Genomic DNA, 19368 nt, shown 5'->3' with positions numbered 1-19368 from the left:
TATTGACTGACTTTACCAGTCTTGACGGACGTTTAGGAGATTGCTTGCAAAAGCGTTGTTGCTTTGAAGCATAGGTAAGAGTATCAAGCACACATGCGCACACTGTTCATGCATGGAAAGAGACCACCTCCTCTGTCTCTCTTTTTTTTTGTATCGGAGTATCATCCACAGATTATCCCTTGTCTGTCTATCTCTTATATCTTTGCTATGCTTTTATCTAGCTCTCTCTCTCTCCATCTCTCTCTTTTCAATGCCTCAACCACAAGTCCATGACTCTGACATTCTGAGAGAGTACTCACTCCCTCCGCACCAGCAATCCTCCTTTACAAGTTCAAACTCCTCCTCACTCACTCCATCACTAACTCATCGACTTCGTCACAAATGCATGCCTCGGACATCACTCAAAATCAACTCTGCCACCGGCCCGGTCAGGGACTCGTCGATGCCAAGACTCATCAACTTGCCCATCTTGACGTTGATGGCGCTGTCCCTGTCGTCGACGATGCTCCAGATCTTGTCCTTGACGTCGAACTCGGTCTGGTAGTCGAGCAGCAGCTTCTCGATGCGCGGCTTGTGGTCCAGCACGCTCAGTTGCGGGTCGCCGCCGCCGCCGCGTTCGCCGGAGAGAGACACGGTGATGGTGTACGTGTCGGTGCGCGCGGCCGGGGAAGCTTGAGGGGAAGGGACGTGCACGAGCATCGAGGGCGTGTCGGGGAATTTTGAGATGGAGACGCCGGTGTCCCTGGTGCGGTCTTGGCCGTCGACCGTGACTTTGAGTTCCTTGGGCGTCTCGGTGACGGCGAGGAAGCGGAAGCTCCACGTCCGCCCGTGCGTGATATGAGCCGTGAGTTCGCCCTTGGCCTGGTTCCATTGGATCAGGGAAGTGCGCTCGCCTGCGGTCTGAGGAAGAGTCTCTTTCTTGGCTTGATCCGAGTTGTCGTCGTCGGCAGGATCCTCGACGACGGACGTCTGCCCATCGCGGCCAATCACCACGAGAACCTCAAAGTGCTCTGGGTTGAGCCCACCGTTGCCGGGCGTCCGGTTCGCGTCCAGGGGGATGATGCTGCCCTCGTGCGCCAACACGGGGATCTCGTGCAACGGGCGGTACATGTTGAGTTCCCTGTTCCCGTCGTAGACGGTGCCCGTGAAAATGTCCACGTGGCGGTGCATGGGCGGCAACCAGGCCTTGACGCAGGCCAGATTCGTCCGCCGGTCCCGTGGCTTCACGATCGGCGCCACCATGAGCTCCGAACCAAAGAAGTACTGGTTCGGCACCTGGTAAGCCTCGCCGCGCTCGGGGAAGAGCCAGTACATGGGCTGCATGAGGGGCTCGTCCTGGGTCGAGGCGCGGACGTTGCACGTGTAGAGGTACGGGATCATACGGTGTCGAAGGCGCATGAATGTCTCGATGACATGTTCGCTCTCCTCCCGATACAGCCAGGGCTCCTTGGACGTCCACCTCGAGTTGGAGGAATGCAGACGCATGATGGGGCTGAAGACGCCAAACTGCACCCAGCGCGTGACCAGCTCGTCGTCGCGTTTCCCGTGGAAGTGGCCGCCAATGTCGTGACTCCACCAGCCGTACCCGATGTTGGACGCCGTGGCGGTGAACTCGGGCTGAAACTCCAGCGAGGCCCATGTTGTCACCGTGTCCCCCGAGAACCCCACGGGATAGCGATGGCTGCCTGGGCCGGCATATCGCGAAAAGATGAGCGGGCGTTTGCCATCCAGGGCGTTGTCGAGGAAATGGAAGTGATTGAGCAACCACAACGGGTCAATTCCCGGCACTTTGGTATGAGAGCCCTGTTGCCAGTCAATCCACCAGAAATCACAGGCAATCTTCTCTATACTCCGGTGGAGAATCCCCAGATACGCTTCCATAAACTTGGGAGTCGTCGGATCAAACAGGATAGGATTCTTCTGAGAGGTGTCGTGGCTCAGGAACTTGGCCATGTCCTCGTACGAATCTTCATGCGAATGGATGCCCGAGTGCGGGTGGTCGTTGAGGGTGATCTTCAGGTTCCGACTGTGAATCTCCCGTCCAAACGTGGCGGGATCGGGGAACAGCTTCTTGTCCCAGGTATAACCCGTCCATCCAGCATGAGGGACGCGAGGATCGTCCACCATGTGCCAATCCATATCCACCACCGCGACCGACAAGGGAACCTCTTTGCTCTTGAATTGGTCCATCAGGCCAATGTACTCGTCCTGACGGTACTTGTAGTATCTCGACCACCAATTCCCGAGCGCCCAGCGGGGAAGTAAGGGCTGTTTGCCGCTGACGGCGTAAAAGTCCCTGATGGCGCCCTTGTAATCGTGACCGTGGCAGAAGAGATATCCATCAATCCGATCACCAGGTCGTCGACCAGCCACGAAGCCCTGACCATCAAACAGCATCGACTTGCTATCGTCAAGGGCGGCATAACCAAACCTCGACAGCACGCCGTTGCCCATGTCACATCGTCCATCAACCTCGTCCAATGTCCGTGCCGTTCCACCCAGGTTCTCCTGTCTGCCATGGCTGGGTTGAGCATCGAATCGCCATTGCGCTCCCCAGAGAGTGACCTTGGCTGAGAAGCTGCACAATAGTCCACTCGCGCTGAACCGCTTCTTGTCGTAGCTCAGATGGAAATGATCATTGATGATCTCGAGTTCATCTGGCCTGTCGACCACCTGGAACTTGGGCACAGGAAACTCACGGTTGATGGCAAAAGTCGAAGCTCGATCTTCGAATTTGCCGTCATAAGACCATTCGTACCGAATCAGACGGTCGGTGAGGACAGTGAAGCGGTAATGAGGTCCCGAGACGATAGCATCGGCATGAGCCACTGGCTTGCTTTCAAAGTGATAGTGTTTCATTTGGAAAGAAGACTCTGTCTTTTTCTCGGAAATCTCAAAGGTTGATGAAGGAGGCAGTAGTACTAAGGTCTTATTCCTGTCTACGTACCATGGTACTCGGAGTAATGCTCGGAGAAATGTAGTCGATCAGCCATTTACCATCCGAATCCAAGTTTGCGATCCTGACCTCTGGGTAGTAATGCGGTCATAGCAGACGCCGATCATGTACCTCGTATATAGCAGCCCCACGTCTCCCAGTTGTGGCTTGGAGGATGAGGCTGAACCCAGATAGCGACACTAAAACGGAAGGAGGAAAAGGACGAATTTGATATCAAGTGCTGGTCTTTTATTGGATTGTTGTCGAGAACCGCGAGCGTGGCGGCATGAGAACCCCTTTTGGTTACAAATACCGCATAATATGCATGGCATGGCATGCTGTACCACGGCTGCGACAAACATATTGGCCACAAACTTGAAACAACCAAGGCGGGAGAGAAACAAAGTCATAGTCGTCTCTTTAGGAACCTGTAGCTCTGCTCTGCGCTGTGCTGTCTCTGCCCTATTGTCCTGTCATGTACCTGTACCGTCCTGTGCTGTCCGTCCCCTGCTGATCGCTTCTTCAGCTCCCTCAAAGCTGATCTCAAACCCTCCGTGTTGCTCCTCTCACTCTCAACACCATCGACAGCGACCGAACCAACTGCTGGACCATAAAAAGAAGCCATATTTCCAGAGGATAGCCATATCCTGAACAACCTTTCCCTTTTCTCTCAAGTACACAAGTAATAAGTTATGTGCATAGGGGACCCAATCCAAAAAAAGAAAGAAAAACTTCCAGACGCTCGACAACGCATTTCAGAGTGTTCGTAACGGCGTTCATCCCTTCCCAAATGCCCCCTCCCTGGTTGTTGTATGAAAACCCTCATCAAACAGCAGTTCCCATCCCAGCCGCCCTAGATTAGGCACCATGCCTAAATTGCAAAGTGCCGAATGATTTTGTTGTGTTCATAACTTCCATCCCAATGCCCTCCCAATACTAATAGCAGATCCTTCCATGCCTTGGAAGTATCAATTACCGAGCTATGAGCTCCCTAGTTGTACGTCTCATTCGTCGATGTGTAGCCGACAATTAGGGTCTCGAGCGGTGTGAATATCGCGTGCCGGAGTCAGTGTCTCCACCTTGTAGACATCATCGTCGTCAACATCGAATGAGGCGATCCCTCCAGCCTCATTCCGAGTCGGTTTCTTCTCCAGTGTCGGGAGTATGAATCTGGTTGCGCTCTTCTTTGACTTCCGCGAGGATTGTCGATATCTCGCGCAGAATCTCGCTGATTGGCTTAGCCTGATCAAAGAGGCTGACTCCCTTCTGGAAAGGCTGGTACATGTGTCGAAGTTGCAGGGTCGTTGCACATGCCTACCAAATGTGTTAGCTTGTCTCCCACACAGACGATAGAATTAGCTATTCTGCTTACCTCGACTCGCGTCACCTGGTGTTCCAGAAGATTCATCATGAACCCATCTGTTTGGACGCCGCCCCGTTCTTTCATTCGGGTGAGCAGACTCAATTCAGGCTTGTGCAGTCCGGCTGACCGCTCCGGAGCCTCTAGACAGCTGCACAACATCTCCAGGCGCAGAGCAATATCCCAGAGTTTCCAGACCTCGTCCAGCTGCAGATCCTTCAGTTGGCTATCTTTGCCGAGAGTGCCCGGTTGGCCTTTGTCGTCGCCCGTGGAAGGCGACTCGCCTCCCAGCTGGACTTTCTGCTCCGCACCAGGCGGTATTTCCAGCCGACTTGCCAACGAGTGAGGATACATCAGGTAGATGTATTCCGGGTTTTCGAGGCCCTTCAGCTTCTTCTCTCCAAGATCCTTGACCTCAAACCCTTGGCTGCTCAGTTGACGGAGCTCGCGGCGAATCTGGACCGACAACGGATCGTCATTAACTGTATCCTCTGAGCCGACAGAATCTCGCCGGTCATCGTCTGCATAGCTTTCCAGTGTCCTTTGAACCTCGGCAATAAAGTCGCTGCTCACAGTAATCTGTCCGCCGTCGGCCACAGCGGAGACTCTGGCAGCTTTATTGACCATGGGACCGAAGTAATCCATTCTTCGAGTGATCGGATCCTGCTCACACACGGGCCGCCCCCAGTGCATTCCCATTCTGACTGACAGCCCACGGTAGATGGTGTTCTGCTCCGAGTCCAACTTTTCCTGGCAATGAACCGTCTCCAGGATCTCCTGGGGCCAGGGCAATTCTAGAAGGTGACTCTGGCAGCTGAAACACCAAAGCAACGCTGATGTCACGGTGGGAAATGACACCATGAATGCATCGCCTTCCGTCTTAACTTCATAACCACCGATGATACGAAGCTGTCGCCGCATGAGCTCGTTGTGCATCATTATCGCCGATCTCATGGGCACTGGAAGGATTTCCCATAATGCCGTTGAATTCTTGATGTCAGTGAAGCATATCGCAACATCGCCCACTGGTGGTTCCGGCTCTTCGAGTCGAGCAAGCCGGGAGTCGCCAACGAGTGTCTCTCCCTTCCGCCGAGCTTTCCGGGAACTCGGGAATATAGCCCCTTCGTCGAGACCCATCTCCTTCGCCATCGACAGACTGGTCCCGCGGAAACGATGATTGCCTCTCTTTCTCAGGTCGGAAATTCCGAGGACCATGACCATGATCTTGTCTCTCGCACCAAACGCCATTGCAAGATCCCTTAGTTTCTGAGCAGCCAGCATGAGATCGTTCTTCTCGGCTCGAGCCGCGTCGACCGCGACATCCACCGTAACGTAATCCCAAAACTCTTTCGTGGCCACGACGATGAGCTCGTCCGACTCGGTAATCTGGCATTTGAACGTGTGTGGCGCGGCGATGACTGAGGGCATATGGCTGTAGTAGCCAAATGCTCGGCTAACTTCGAGGACATCGTTGAGTCTGCCTTGCCTAGAGACATACCCTCCAGCCTCCCTAATCCGTTCCCGTTCACCAGGCTCCGCTGGGTCGTGTTTTCTCGTCAATTGCCGATGCTGCCCATTGGATTGGATGAGAATGGCCTCAATATCACCCACATTCGCGACGTGCAGTTCCTGTCCACTGATATACAAGACTGCCGCCACCCCCCCTGAACTCAAATCGTCGGGACCCAGGATGTTTGCGACAGTCGAACCCCGGTGACCATTAGCCAACCTGTGCTCCTTCGTGTCGAAGTTGCTGCTCGCAAAATTGGCCATGTCCTTGTTGATTGTCAGGAAAGTTCGTCTAAGGGCATCTATCGGAGTGTCCTTCAGATTCTCTGCCTTTTTCAGCTCGTCATAGAAGACTGCCGAGAAGTTCTCGTGCAAATACTTGGCAATCCTGGAACCGCCGCTCGACATGGTCTGGCCGTCGAACATCCCAATGAGTATCTCGCTATCTTGGCCTCGAAAATTCGGTTTCAGGAGATCCAAGGTTGACAGATGCTCGTTCTTGCCCAGAGTATCTGCCATACCATACATCAATGCCCCAACGACGGATGCCGAGGTTCGTACACGGCGATCTTCGTTATCATCCGGAATCGTGTTCGTCAAAAGTGTCACATCCATAAGACCCAGCACGCGGAGGTACTTCAGGGTATTGAAGCTTGTGAGGTCCGTAGTGTCATTGCGGTTCATTGAATGGAAATGTGACTGGTTCTGGTGCGCAGCAGGCTTGATTTCTAGGCGTTTGTTGGCGGAGAAGTTCAAGTACTTGAGATTCGTGTTGCGGTTCCAGTTCCAGTCGTACGGCCAGTTTGAGACGTTGTACTTCAGTGAGTTGCTCCCGACATCGAGGGTTGACAGTTTGTGCACATTGCAGAGCTCGGCCGGAAGAACTTGGAAACGGTTTGCGTTCAAATGCAATATTCTCAGATTACTACTCTCTTCGAGGTCATCGGAAGGTAGAGATGTGAGCTCATTTCCTGAGAGATAGAGCTCACTCATTTGAGGCCAGCGTCGCAACACGCCCTGGGGGAAGTCGTCTAGTTCGTTGTATGACAGATTGAGAACGCGGAGCTCTGGCAAGAGGACGAGTTCCCGGAAGACGTCGTCTTCAAGGCGATTGTCAGCCAAGTACAGGTACCGCAGTGAGCCGGCAAATGTATTTTGTAGTCGAGCTTGTGATATGTTGGAATCCTTCCGAGTCGCGGTCGACATCGAATACTCTGTATTTGTTCTTGAGATCACGGATTGCTTTCGATGAGCACTCAACGAAACGACGGAATTCTTCCGTGCGCCTGGGGAGCTACCGATACTCATCATTCCCGATGACGCCTGGCTTGGTCGGCGGGCCTGGAAGTCTTCAAGCTTGCCCAGATCGTCGAAGCTGGGAGAAGTTGACAGGCCTGGAGTAGCTGTAGGTGTGTAGTCTTTGGGCTCACTTGGAGGCGGAGCCGCGTTCTGCTTGGGAAAGGTCTCCAACACATTTGAGGAAAGATTCAGTGTCTCCAGCTTCCTGCAGTACCAGATCTCAGGAGGGAGGCTCTTGACATTGCACTCCCTGAGGTTCAGAAATTTGAGCTCCGCGAGATTGCCAATGGACGGAGGAACTATGTTCAGCGGGTTTTTGGCCATGCTCAGGAACTCAAGTTTCGTCAGCCGTCCGATCTGAGAAGACATATTCGAAAGGTGGTTCTTGTCCAGGTTCAGCTTTTGCAAGTTTGGCATGTGGTCGAACATTGTTTCCTTGAACTCGACTAGTTTCGCTGAAGCAATATTAAGGCTAGACAGCGTAGGCACAGGCTGATCCAACTCGAACGACGTGATCGGGCAGTGATCCAGGACCAATACTCGCAACTTCGGAAACGAGCCTTTGAATGTCGTGATGTTGTTGTGACCGACAAGTAACTGTTCGAGATTCGGAAGACCTGTTACATTATCGATGTTGGTAATTGCGTTGAACCTTGCATCGATCTCCTTCAGATTGATCAGACTTGCGAAAGTCTCGTTGAAGGGGCCTTTCAGATCATTGTTCGTGACCCACAGGCGTTCGAGAGTGGTCAGTTGTGAGATTTTCGGGAGCGAGGAGAGCTTGTTGAAGCTGATGTCAAGGTCGACCAAGGACTTCAAGCTGCATATGTTTTCTGGAAATGTGGTAAAGTTGTTGGAGGAAACGTTCAGGCTGCGAAGCTGGCGAAAGTACGAAAAGTTGGGCGGCAATTCCGACAACTTATTGTTTGCCAGCTTCAAGCTCACAAGGCCCATTAATCTGTGCAGTTCAGCGTGTTCCAATTGTTCCAGCCGATTGTTTGACACGTCAAGCACAGTCAGCCGGCTCGCCCAGGCCAAGCTGGGTGGTAGCCGCCACGCTTCATTGCCCGTGAATTTGATCTCGCGCAGATTGATGCAGGCGGTGATAAAGTCCTTTGGCACCTTGAGTGCAAGGTTCCGTGAAAGATTGATGGAAATTATTTCCGAGGCCTTTGTATAAAGGATAATCGGTATTGTTACAAGCGACTTCCCGGAAAGATCCACATGGCTGAATTTCTGCATCTTGTTGAAAGCCGGGTCTTTGTCAAGGCCGCTGCCGTAACCCGTCTGTTTCTCATGGCTGAACGTGAATCGAATGAGGTAGCTGTTGTCCTCTCTGCCCACCTCTTCCACCCTGTCCCTTTCTGTGTACCCTGCAAGGTACAAGAGCTTTTTCTGCATGGCCACAGGACGTTCTCCCGACCCCAACTGTCTGGACAATTGATGTTTGCGCATGAGGAGTTGGTAGTTTTCAATAGAGTCATGGAGAACGGATTTTTTGGCAAGAGATTGAAGCACCTCTGCCACAGTCGCATTAATAGACATGGACAAGGTCGCAAACGTCCCATCGGTCCTGAAGACACGCATAAAGTAGGATATGCCATCCTCTTCCTGGATGGCCGGCAGGCCGTCCTCATTGATTTCTGGCAAGCTGTCAAGCACCTCATCTTCCTGCCCCTTAACAGCCCAACTATCCGGGGCATCCCAAGCGGGGGCAGAGAGTTCTGACATGGGCGTCGCGGAAGCTTTTCCCGTCCAGATCCCTGCTTCCCCAGGAGTTTTTGGGACTGGTGGCTGAGAAATAATGTCTGACATATCATCAAAATTCGTGTCAAGGCTGAAGACCCCCGCTTGCATCGGAGCCTGTGCACTTGTTGCTTTGCCCTTCTCCGAGGTATCACTTTGGATGCTAGGTCCACGATGTCTCCCATGACGAGTGAACCTACTCGTCTTTGATGACGCCGTTTGTGTGCGATCAAGCTTCGGAGAGGGGTCGGTGGCTTTGATCGTTGATGCGCTGTCAACCGATGCAACGCTCGTCTCTCTATCTCTTTTATTATCAGAGATATCCGAGGCGGTGGTTCTGGTCGACTGTGTTCTACCCTTCTTGTGCTCCTCTGGTGGCCGTGGCGGCTCAACAGTGGTCTTGATCGGCTCAGGCTGGGACGGCTGTTTGTCCTTACGCGATTTCGTGAGTTTCGAAAATATCGATCTCTTTTCGGATTGCGTCGGAGCGTCCTTGCGTGATTGAGGCGCTGGGCTGGCATTGCGCGTGAGCGTTGTAGAAGAGCTCATGGGCGTGCTGTTTGGCGGTGTATTGCGGTAGAAGGCCAGGTTGCTCGTCGATGACTCGCGACTTGTCGAAGGCCTTTTGGGCATTGAGGCCGGGGTTTGCAGGCCTTTTGGTGGGTCTTCTTTACTTCTTGTGTGTCGATGAAGCAAACCACGCCTGTGAGTAGAGGCCGGTGGAACTGGCTGTAAGGTTTCGTGTTGCGGCTGTTGCTGCTGTTGTTGCTCCTGTCGGATCGGTGCCGAACCAAAGTTTGAGACATCTTCAAAATTTTGATAAGCCCAAGGCGTAACATCACTAGAAGGAAGAGGAGCAGGAGTCTTGGGTCGATCATCAACGGTGGTCTGAGTCTGGACAGAACCACTCCGCTGTGATGGCTTGTCCGACGAACTGGCAAGTGGCACTGACTCTCCTAAGTCTGCCGTCGATCCCTTCCGGGAATCTGTAGGATCTTCACCAAAGAAACCCTTCAAGCTTTTATGGAACCGGCCATTAGCGGTGCTGCTCCTTGAACCTGTACTGCTGACCGTTGTAGCACTAGCTATCGACGGCCGTCTTGCATCACCATCATAATCCGGCGAATCTGATGTATTTGTTCTGGCCGTATCCGGACGCCTTGACGAACCTGGAGCATCCCGGCCGCTAGAATCGTTGAAATAAGATGAATTCAGTGGCCGCGTGCCTGAAATATGTGCCTGGGGATCGCGTTCCCAAGGCACTATATCGTCATCGTCAGGAAGCTGGGTGTCCCAAGGAGCGATGTCATGAAGCGCCCGAGATTGCGAGAACTGCTGACGGCTTGTAGTATTCGTGGGACCTCCGGTTCCAAAGATGGCCATGGCTTTCGGGGGCATTGACTGCGGAGGCCTGGTGTCCCACGGCGCCACATCATTGTTCGTACGGGACATGGCGAGAAATAGGAAAGCAAGGACTTGGTCCGGATCTGGGATTCCACGTCAATTCAACTGCGCAACCATGTCTCAGGCATGTTGGACAGAAAACACGAATGTAAAATAGCAATATGACCAAAGGAGTAGCCCAACGAACACAGAGCAAATAGCGCAAACCCAGGCAAGAGTGAGCAAACGGCCAACAAGCACGCAAATTGCTGTGCGAAGCAGCAATGATGTCCAGGTGCAGAAGTTCAGAACCTCAATGTCCAGATAGGCTCTTGCTCGCAAATTGTAATGTGCGTGCTGCGTACCTTCTCTTTTCCCCGGTAAATGTTCCTTCGACGTTGACTCTTCACCCTTGCCGCTGTTCCCTTCCGCTCATGGTCTGATATAGTTGATATGGATCTCGCGTCGGGCGCAGGGAGATGCAGTCACCATGCTCGGTTCAGTCCCAGGGTAGGCCGGCTCAGGAGCGAAATGCGAGGTTCTCGTGATGCTGAGACGTCTTCGAACACCGAGACGGACTCGACAGGAGTATGTAGATATACCGGCGAACCTCTAGATACGTATAAGTAGGTTCAGTTGTAGCTGGTCAGGCATCGCGGGCTTGCAGGCTCAATCGTCGACGGCGGCCGTGTGGAGGTAGTCAACTGTTCAATCGAGGAATAAGGGTTGTGTAAGAAATATGAGATAGGTGTCTTGATGATGATCGATGAAGAGGAATCAGCAAACATTGAACGCAGGTAGGCTGAAATTGAAGACGACGACGAAGTTGAGGTGCGAGATCGAGGTGCGAGGTGCGAGGTGCAGCCGATGAGGAATGGATGATGGCAACGAGTCAAGCACGCATGCGAGTACGAGTAGGCGTCGGCGTTGGTTGTTGGTTGGTTTGTGGAGATGGGGTTTGACCTCGAGGCCACCAGGCTTCCAGGGTTGCAGGCTTGCAAGGCCCGAGTTCTGGACCAAAGTTGATCAATGGGCATCAATTGGCTACCCGGGCGCCCACCCGCTCTCGCCTGCCTTAAATTTAGCCTTATGCCTTTGGCCGTGATGCCGGCAACTGAGCCCCTCACCTGCACCGACTTCCCTTTACTCTCTAGGTACTTGGGTACGGGCAACACCTTGCCTAAGTCATTGGAGTCCTGTACCAAGCGGCACCGCACCCCATCTCCAGACTGCGTTTCACAAGGTAAAAGTCCATGCACACCGGTCAGCTGTTCATGCTTCAAACTCACCACCCAGCCAACTGTCCATTCACCACTCACTGTCCCCTGCTTTATAAATTCTGACCATGGTTTTCACTATGGACAAATGTGGCCGAGACACAGAGAGTCGCTCTGCCTCACTCGCTGTGCCCATATCCGCTCCCCGGGTGCGCCCCCAAGCCTCCCACACTTCCTCCTCGCCAGCAGCCCTCACGGCGCCCGCCGACCGCCAGGGAACTTAATCAGGGCAAGCAATTCTGAGCCGTTGAATCGCGTGACGGATCGACCTTCTCTGACTGGTGACAGTATCCGGACACATCTCATGTCTAGCCTTCTCGGCACCACTGGGAGCTACAGAACACTCGGCCACATTCTTCCCTCATTGGACATTACAGGCTTCACACTGTACTTGTACAAGCGTCGGTCGATACGCTTGTCCCAAAATGATACATTCGAAGATACCCATCAGCTCTTGCTGCACAACAATCAAAGCCAAGCTTGTGAATATCCATAGGATTAGATTAAAAGGATTTATCATCTTATATGCACCCTGCTCACCTGTTCAGCATGCTTGGATTGCCAACCAGTAGCTCGAAAACTGAGAAGCCCCTTCAATATCCAACAGCGCCTTTGCCACAGACTTTGCTGAAACGATACACCAAGTCATTTCTTCGTATCTCCCCGGAACCAGAGTACGTCTTTGCCAGACGTAGTCATCATGTCCGCTTGAGGGGGTGGAACTGCCTCTGAGCCTGCCTTTGGTGCTGATCCAGTCCCATTCGTTGTAGTTGTTGTTGCTGCCGTCCCCGTTGTCGTCGTCGTCGTTGTGTGTATAGAAGCCCTTTCTGAGCTCTTTGCAGTAGTGACGCTGCTGCTATCCGCAATGCTCCCCCGGAACAGACTTTTCCATCCACTCTTACTTCCCTCCCCAGCATTGCTGTTTTTCTTCTTCTTTTTCTTCTGCTTACGTTCTCCCTCAAATTGTCCCGCAGAGGCAAAATCAGGTTCCACCATCGGTCGGCCTCCTGGAGCTGGGGGCGCAGGAGCCCGCTCCGGGGGTCCTAGCGAACGGGACGATTGGTGCGACCAGCGTTGTGCCGAATTTGAAGAGACACTCGAAGCTGATCGGGCATGGATAGGTGAACCTGGTGGTGTATAGGAGAGTTTGTCGATGATATCTGCAACAACATCTATTTTGAGCTTGGGGCCCGGACTATCCACTCTCTGCGAACTCCCGCCAGGGCTCGAGACTTGTACGGGAACAATCTTGCCGTCTTTCTTGGCGAGCTTCAACTTCAAGGGTCGAATCGGCTCTGGCTTGTTCGAACCCCCAAAGTCCTTGGGCTTCATGCCAGGTTTGATTGTGAGTTCGGAGGGCAGCTTGAATAAGTCGCCAGGGGGGCTTTTGCTGGCACGAGGAGTTTCCTTTTCTGGAATTTCGACTGGTCTTGGAGGCAACTTGAACACGTCGCTAGGAGGGCTTTTGTTGGCACGAGGAATTTCTTTCTCTGGTATTTCGGCCAGGGCAACGGGTCTCGGAGGCAGCTTGAACAAGTCGGCAGGCAGGCCTTTGCTGGCGCGAGGAATTTCTTCTACTGGGATTTCGGCCACAGCAACTGGCCTTGGAGGCAGCTTGAATGTTTGATGTGGAGCTTCCAGCTCTACAGGTCCGAACTCTTCCTTCGGTTTGGGTTGAGGGTTAGGGACATGGGCCTCTAACTCGGCAATAAATTCTCTTTTTGGGCTCAGTGTGTCGACTTGCTGAGCAAGCACGTTATTTGAGACGTTACCTGATGTTGTTTGAGATGTGACCTGGTCTTCAAAAATTGTGAACGCAGCGACGGGAATTGCTGATCTTTCGCCGTCATTGGCGTTTTCGGTTTCTTTAGACGGCGGAGGCGCTGCAGCTGCGATCTGAGGCTGCAAAGGTGTCACCACCGACCCATATGCAGCATTTTGTGTGCTGTTTCTCGCATCCACTTGGGTTTGAAGATGAATCTGTATCTCCATTTCGGCCTTTCCCTGCCCTTCCTCTTCGCCGGATGCTGGCACGACAGCAACGGTGATCGTCGGTTGCTCAATGGCCGTTGTCGTGTCCAGCGCTGAAGCGGAAGTTGACCTTGTCATTTCACCTTCATTCAACTCTGGTCCAGGTTCCCCCAGGCTAGAAAATTGAGAGCCTTTCCGCGAGGACGGAGAGTTCAACAACTCTTCTCTGACTACTGTCTCAACCGGGGCCGGCAGCTCTACCGGAGGAGCTGCCATGGACATCACAGCAGGATGAGAGGTGAATGCTGGGTTAGGGATTGATGAGCGACGCGTTACTGGCCTTGATGGATCCACTATCGAGGCCCGAGCCGACGCCTGAGCGCCTGTTGGAGACGGTTTGGCAGAGTCGATGCCATTTTTGTGATCCGGGTTTAATACCCCTAACGAGGGACTATGTTCGCGAGAGAGAAAGAAGTCAGCGTTACCTTCTGGAATGACAGGCGACATCACTGTCTGCACCGGTGTGCCTTTCGAATTTGCGGTCTGAGGGGTAAGTAACAGAGAGGATATAGCAGGGGACTTTAGAAGGTCACCCAACGCTCTGGGATAGTAGACACTAGATATGCGGTGACTCGTATTGTCTTTTGGTTTCAGCCCGAGTGTCATGCTCAATCGATTCTTAATCGAGACCGGCGCTTGCCGAAGTAGATCTTCAGGAACATCGGCTGGAAGTTCAACGAGATGCTCCTCGCCGTGTTGAATGAGTAGGCCCCCCAGACTGTGAATTCGGTCTGAGGCGAGCTGTGGCCCTTCGGTCGCCAGCATTTCGGCAGGAAATGACTGCCCAGGTATTCCTTCATTACCTGGTCTTCTAGATCCTGGAGATTGCGGCGTCTGATGGCCGTAAGACTGAGGTTGTGAATTCAGTCCTTGACTTGACTTGCGGCCGCTGTTCGGTCGACTGGAGAAGCTGGTAAGTTGGGTACTTCGAGATGAATTCCTGGTCGAGTGTTGACGACCTGGTTCACTGGGGAGTGGCTTGTGCTCGGCGATGGACCCTAACTGAGACGGGGCACGGCCAGCATCCTGAGAAGTAATGTGTTTGGTCTTCTGAGCTCTAGCCTAGCAACGGTAAGAAGAGAGACAACAAGAGGGCAGACATCGTCTTACCACAAGATTTCTGCTGACAGCCGCAGCTCTTTGCTCCATCTCAGAAACCACCTCCGCGAGCTTCTTCAGAGACCCAGCCAGCTTGTTCCCTTGTAGATGCAACTCCAGGAAAGCTCGGCGCCAACCTTCGACGTTCCCAAGCATAGCGACTAGAACGGCTTCGTGCTCAGGCGATTCCCTCTTCCATGTCGAGTTCAACTTTGACAGGTATTTTTCCATGACGTTGGTAGCATCGAATCCCTTCTGTACATCCTTCAGAGCATCTTTTGCCGCTCTCTTGGTCCGGCTGATGACATGATCAATCTTTTCGTTCCCCTCGAGAATGGAAGCGCGAAATGCCCGATCCTCCAACATTCGGTCAAACACTTCTCCATGTGCAAGCGGGAGCTTGAGACAACGTATTCTCTCATGGATATCGCTTTGTGCAAGATCGAAATCCTCTGTGGTCCGTTCCAGGAAGGCATCGATATCGTCGACGTGAGACTGCAAGATTCTCATGACCTCCTCTTCCGAAATGGCCATGTTCTGTGATAATAGATGCATCCCAAAGGTTAATTGCGCCACGAGTTTCCAGAGTGGATGATATTTTTCTCCCGGTTTCTGCTTCCACCTGCCCGCAATCACCCGTTCATAGGTAGGAGCCTCGAGAAGCATTGTCCTTCGTGTCATGGCGTCGGTAGGGACATCTTCCGGGACCTGATCAGATATTGATTCCAGCATTGACTCCTCAAAAGGTTTTTGTAATTGCGGTACTGGATGCGCAGGCGGACGGACAAAGGCTTGCCCTCCATTGCTGCCCTTGTCTATCGACATTGCGCGGGAGCAGACTCCTTGAGACAACCCGACGCAGGTGCCGATCAATTGATACAAGGGTGGTTATTATTCACGAGCACCTTGTCCCCACATGAACACATGTTCGTAGAACACAGCCTCTTGACCCTGAACCCCATGTACTTAGATACTTTTTCTCAATAATCTCTTCTTGTGTGCTCTTAAGTACGCACCAAGGCGCCGATGTTCAGGAGAAGGCACGATAAGTCGAGAATATAGCACCTGGCCCCGTGCAACCTGAGTCCCTCCAAACGTCTCAGCTGTTGTGTAATAACGGCGGACTATCGGCCTAGCAGAGGATACCCGGGTGAACGCGTATAGAGATACTTCCAACGGCCGGTTACAAGTGTCAACTTCCGTGACTTGGTTCAAGAGGTCGGTGTTCACAGGCCTGACGCGGCACGCGCAGTCGAAGGAGGGCGGACAACAGAAAGGACTTGGGACAGCCGGTGTGAGGCTGGGTCGAGGGAGAGAGGGAAAGCTAAAGTCTCTGAACGCGTGCCCACGCAGAGAAGGACTGATGGGAGGAGGGATAGGTAGTCCTCGCTCGTGGAAGTAAGCAGCAAATGCAGATCCATATCAAGCCACCAACGGGATGGGCCAGGGTATCTCGCCTGCGGCCGTGAATTTGAGGCCTGATGCGCCATGGGGCCGAGTCTTGACCAGGCTTCGATTGTTTCAGCGCGTTGAAAGCAGCGTGGGACTTTGCGCTCTGCTCGAGAAAATGCAAAGCGACCGAGGGGGAGTCAACAGCAGACCATGTGGGATTGGTCACGCCCGTAGTGGGCGTCGCCAATGGTGAAACCAGACTTGCATTTCAGCCTCTCCCGCGATAGGCCGCAGGAAATTTCCCGACTCAGAGCTAAGGAATAGCTCATCAAAATTGACCCAACATGCAGTGCATGCCTAACCCACAGATGAGAAAACGCGATCGGGTTATTGCCGATGATCATTCTCCCCGGCGCCTTATTTTAAGTGATGGACAGTGACCAGACGATAAGGACACAGGGCGTACGCACCTCTACGGAACATCTACTGCAGATATTTCGGGCTCAGCATTGACTCTCTCTACAGGACCGGGCCAGAAAGAGAGGCAGTGGAAGCGACAGCAGCACCTACTCGAGGTCATCCTTCTACTCCTGATTCACATTTCCACCGTGGGACCCTGGTTCGCCCCCCGCTCCTAGTTGCACGGGTGTCCCTTGAAAGGAGGCCGTTGCTTGTTATCACCAAGACGCCAAAAAAGGGAACAAAATCACGTCAAAGAGATACCACGCAGCCAAGTCATTCCTCCTCGATCCTTCTCCTTCACGACAGTATCTCCAAATAAATCTACAGCTTATGTGACTGTCTCGAGCACAAACCTTGCGTCTCCTTAACAACGTCCTATCTCAGCCAAAGGTGATCTTATCAAACCACAGTATGTCGACCACAGCCTATCCTCTCTCATCAAGAGAGGCCCTACTTCAGGCGTACCAATCTCAGTCGCTGCACGATGTACCGATGCCAGCAGCGGTTATAGATGTGGCAAAGGTAAAGGCAAACTGTGTTGCTATGCTGAATGCTGTCAAAGAGCTGGGTGTCAGTTTCAGAGCTCACGTCAAGACTCACAAGACAACAGAAATTACGAGGATCCAGGTCGGCGAAGATTGCAATGACGTGAGGTTGATCGTGTCGACCATTATCGAAGCAGAGCAGTTGGTCCCTGTTCTGCTGGAATATAAAGGTCGGAATGCAAAGATCAACGTCTTATATGGCGTCCCTCTAGGCCCTTCACATGTGGACCGGCTCGCTGCTGTGGCTCATCAGCTTGGTGCAGGGTCCATCACGGTCATGATTGACCATCCAGAGCAGTTGAAATGCTTGCCGTCGTTCAAAGAAAAAGCCGGATTTCCCGCCCTGGTTTTTATAAAGACCGACTCGGGCTACCACAGAGCTGGTCTGAGTCCAGAGTCGAGAGATATGATGGATCTTGTGAAAGAAGTCAGTATCAGTGAACAGCAAGGCCATCTCTGGTTGCTCGGCTTTTATTCACATAACAGTCTCAGCTATGGCGGCTCGTCCCCAGACGATGCGATGGACAACCTCAAGGTCGAAATTGATGTCTGCCGGGAAGCTTCCCAGCACTTTAAGCGAGACGGCCAGACAGCGCTTCTCGTTTCTGTTGGAGCATCTCCCACTGCACTCTCTCTGCAGAACATTCTGCCTTCATCGGCTAGTTCTACCCCCTCGGCTAATGCTCTTAAGGGCACGCTTGAGTTGACCAAATCTAACCTGGAGCTTGAAGTCCATGCTGGCGTCTACCCAATCTTCGACATTCAGCAGGTAGCTGCTAGCAGTCGCAGCTTTACCTCTGATCCTCATGATACTATTGCGGTATCTGTGCTCGCTGAAGTCTGCTCTCTGTACCCCAACCGAACTGAACAGCCTGAAGCACTGATCTCTGCCGGTGCTCTGGCACTAGCGAGAGAACCTTGCAAGGACTATTCTGGGTGGGGTGTTGTAAGTCCGTGGAACATGCCGGGTGATTATGGCACGACAAAGAAAGATCGCATCATTGTGAGTCGGATAAGTCAGGAGCACGGCATCTTGGCTTTTGAAGACAATAGTATAGAGAATCGACAACTGCCTTTGCAGTATGGACAAAAGCTGCGCATCTGGCCGAATCATGCATGCATCACTCTAGCAATGTTCAGTTGGTATTTTATCGTCGATACAGAGACCGACACTCCGGACAAGATTGTTGATATCTGGGTAAGATGGCGAGGTTGGTAACGAAAAGGGCGCAGGAAGGACAGGTCTGTTGCAACCGGGCTTGGTCAGTACAGCAGGTCGACGTGATTGTGATTGTGATGGCGATTGTGATTCTTGTTCGAGCCACAGCCAGGATATCTCACGAGGCACAATCCAACACGAGAAGGTTGAATCCGATGAGCTAGAGGCTCTTCTCACCAGGCCAGTCCCTAGCCAAGTCCTGTCTATATATCACAACGCAACAGATTATAATATGGACTGCAAACCGAAACCAAAACCGAGGCTTCTCTCTTATTTTCTTCACTGTCTGGGTCCGATACACCTCTGCTGACTACCACTCCACTTCTTTTTCCAGGAGACCGGGCACGGCAGAAGAAACACTCTGTGTCATGAATCCCTGATGGGCTTATTGATCGGGTTGATGATCAAATTCTCTCCGGAGATAACTGCCAGGATTGTCGGAAAACGAAACTCGCATGGTTGCCTGTAAAAGGTAAGAGACTTTCCACGACTGGGACAGAATCGAATTATCAAGGAACATCCTTTTTCGGTCCTTTGCCTCTCGGAGCTGCACGGTGGATATATCTGCAGGCGATGGGACTGCAAAGGGGGGTTGTTACTGGACGGGACGAGGATGGTGTGTTCCCTACTTGTGTAACCACCCAGTCTGCCCGGATTGAACTTCCGGGCGTCCTTCGCGAATGCCTTGCGGACTTCCGACGCCCATCGGACAGCGCTATGCAAGGCTGTTGGCATTCTCGTCTGTTCGCCTAGCTGCTCGCGGTAATCACCTCCGTCCTACAGGAATGTCAGATCGAGATTGAAAGTCAGGTGACAAAAGGTCTATTTCAACAGTAGAGTCAACAAGTCCGGAGAAAGCCTTGCTCGTGAGGAAAGGACAGTAAGGTCGGCATTTGTCGCTCGTTCTTGATCCTATATGACAGTGTCCGAGTCGTCTGAGCTGAAGATGCAGCAATTCCTGACTACGCAGAGTGACATGAAGCTTGCCAAACCTCCATACTCCCTCGTCCTTGCTTATCGTCCAAGTCAACCGTGTCAGCCAAGCTTGAGACCTGTGCGAAGCTCTGCTCCAACACTTGGAGCTGGTGACCAGAAGTCAATCAACAAGGAGA

The 19368-nt window shown here is 52.7% G+C and overlaps 4 protein-coding genes across 4 annotated transcripts; 1 reads left to right on the top strand and 3 right to left on the bottom strand.

The window, feature by feature from the left end:
- Positions 1–375: 375 nt before the first annotated feature.
- On the bottom strand, positions 376–2859 carry AYO21_10414 (hypothetical protein; the record flags this gene model as incomplete). The annotated part of the gene is made up of 1 exon (XM_022660333.1): positions 376–2859. The coding sequence occupies one exon, from the start codon at positions 2857–2859 to the stop codon at positions 376–378; it is 2484 nt and encodes an 827-aa protein (XP_022507356.1).
- A 1204-nt stretch (positions 2860–4063) lies between these two features.
- Positions 4064–10301, bottom strand: AYO21_10413 (hypothetical protein; the record flags this gene model as incomplete). Its single annotated transcript, XM_022660332.1, has 2 exons — positions 4064–4249; positions 4308–10301. 2 exons carry the CDS (start codon positions 10299–10301, stop codon positions 4064–4066), a joined length of 6180 nt encoding a protein of 2059 aa, XP_022507355.1.
- A 1752-nt stretch (positions 10302–12053) lies between these two features.
- Positions 12054–15463, bottom strand: AYO21_10412 (hypothetical protein; the record flags this gene model as incomplete). The annotated part of the gene is made up of 3 exons (XM_022660331.1): positions 12054–12343; positions 12412–14602; positions 14651–15463. The coding sequence occupies 3 exons, from the start codon at positions 15461–15463 to the stop codon at positions 12054–12056; spliced, it is 3294 nt and encodes a 1097-aa protein (XP_022507354.1).
- Positions 15464–16903: 1440 nt separating this feature from the next.
- On the top strand, positions 16904–18420 carry AYO21_10411 (hypothetical protein; the record flags this gene model as incomplete). The annotated part of the gene is made up of 3 exons (XM_022660330.1): positions 16904–18040; positions 18119–18235; positions 18310–18420. 3 exons carry the CDS (start codon positions 16904–16906, stop codon positions 18418–18420), a joined length of 1365 nt encoding a protein of 454 aa, XP_022507353.1.
- Positions 18421–19368: the final 948 nt, after the last annotated feature.

This window comes from Fonsecaea monophora (genome assembly GCF_001642475.1).
Source record: "Fonsecaea monophora strain CBS 269.37 chromosome Unknown Scaff119, whole genome shotgun sequence".
In the NCBI taxonomy this organism is placed as follows: domain Eukaryota; kingdom Fungi; phylum Ascomycota; class Eurotiomycetes; order Chaetothyriales; family Herpotrichiellaceae; genus Fonsecaea; species Fonsecaea monophora.
This window is presented reverse-complemented; position numbering and strand designations above follow the sequence as displayed.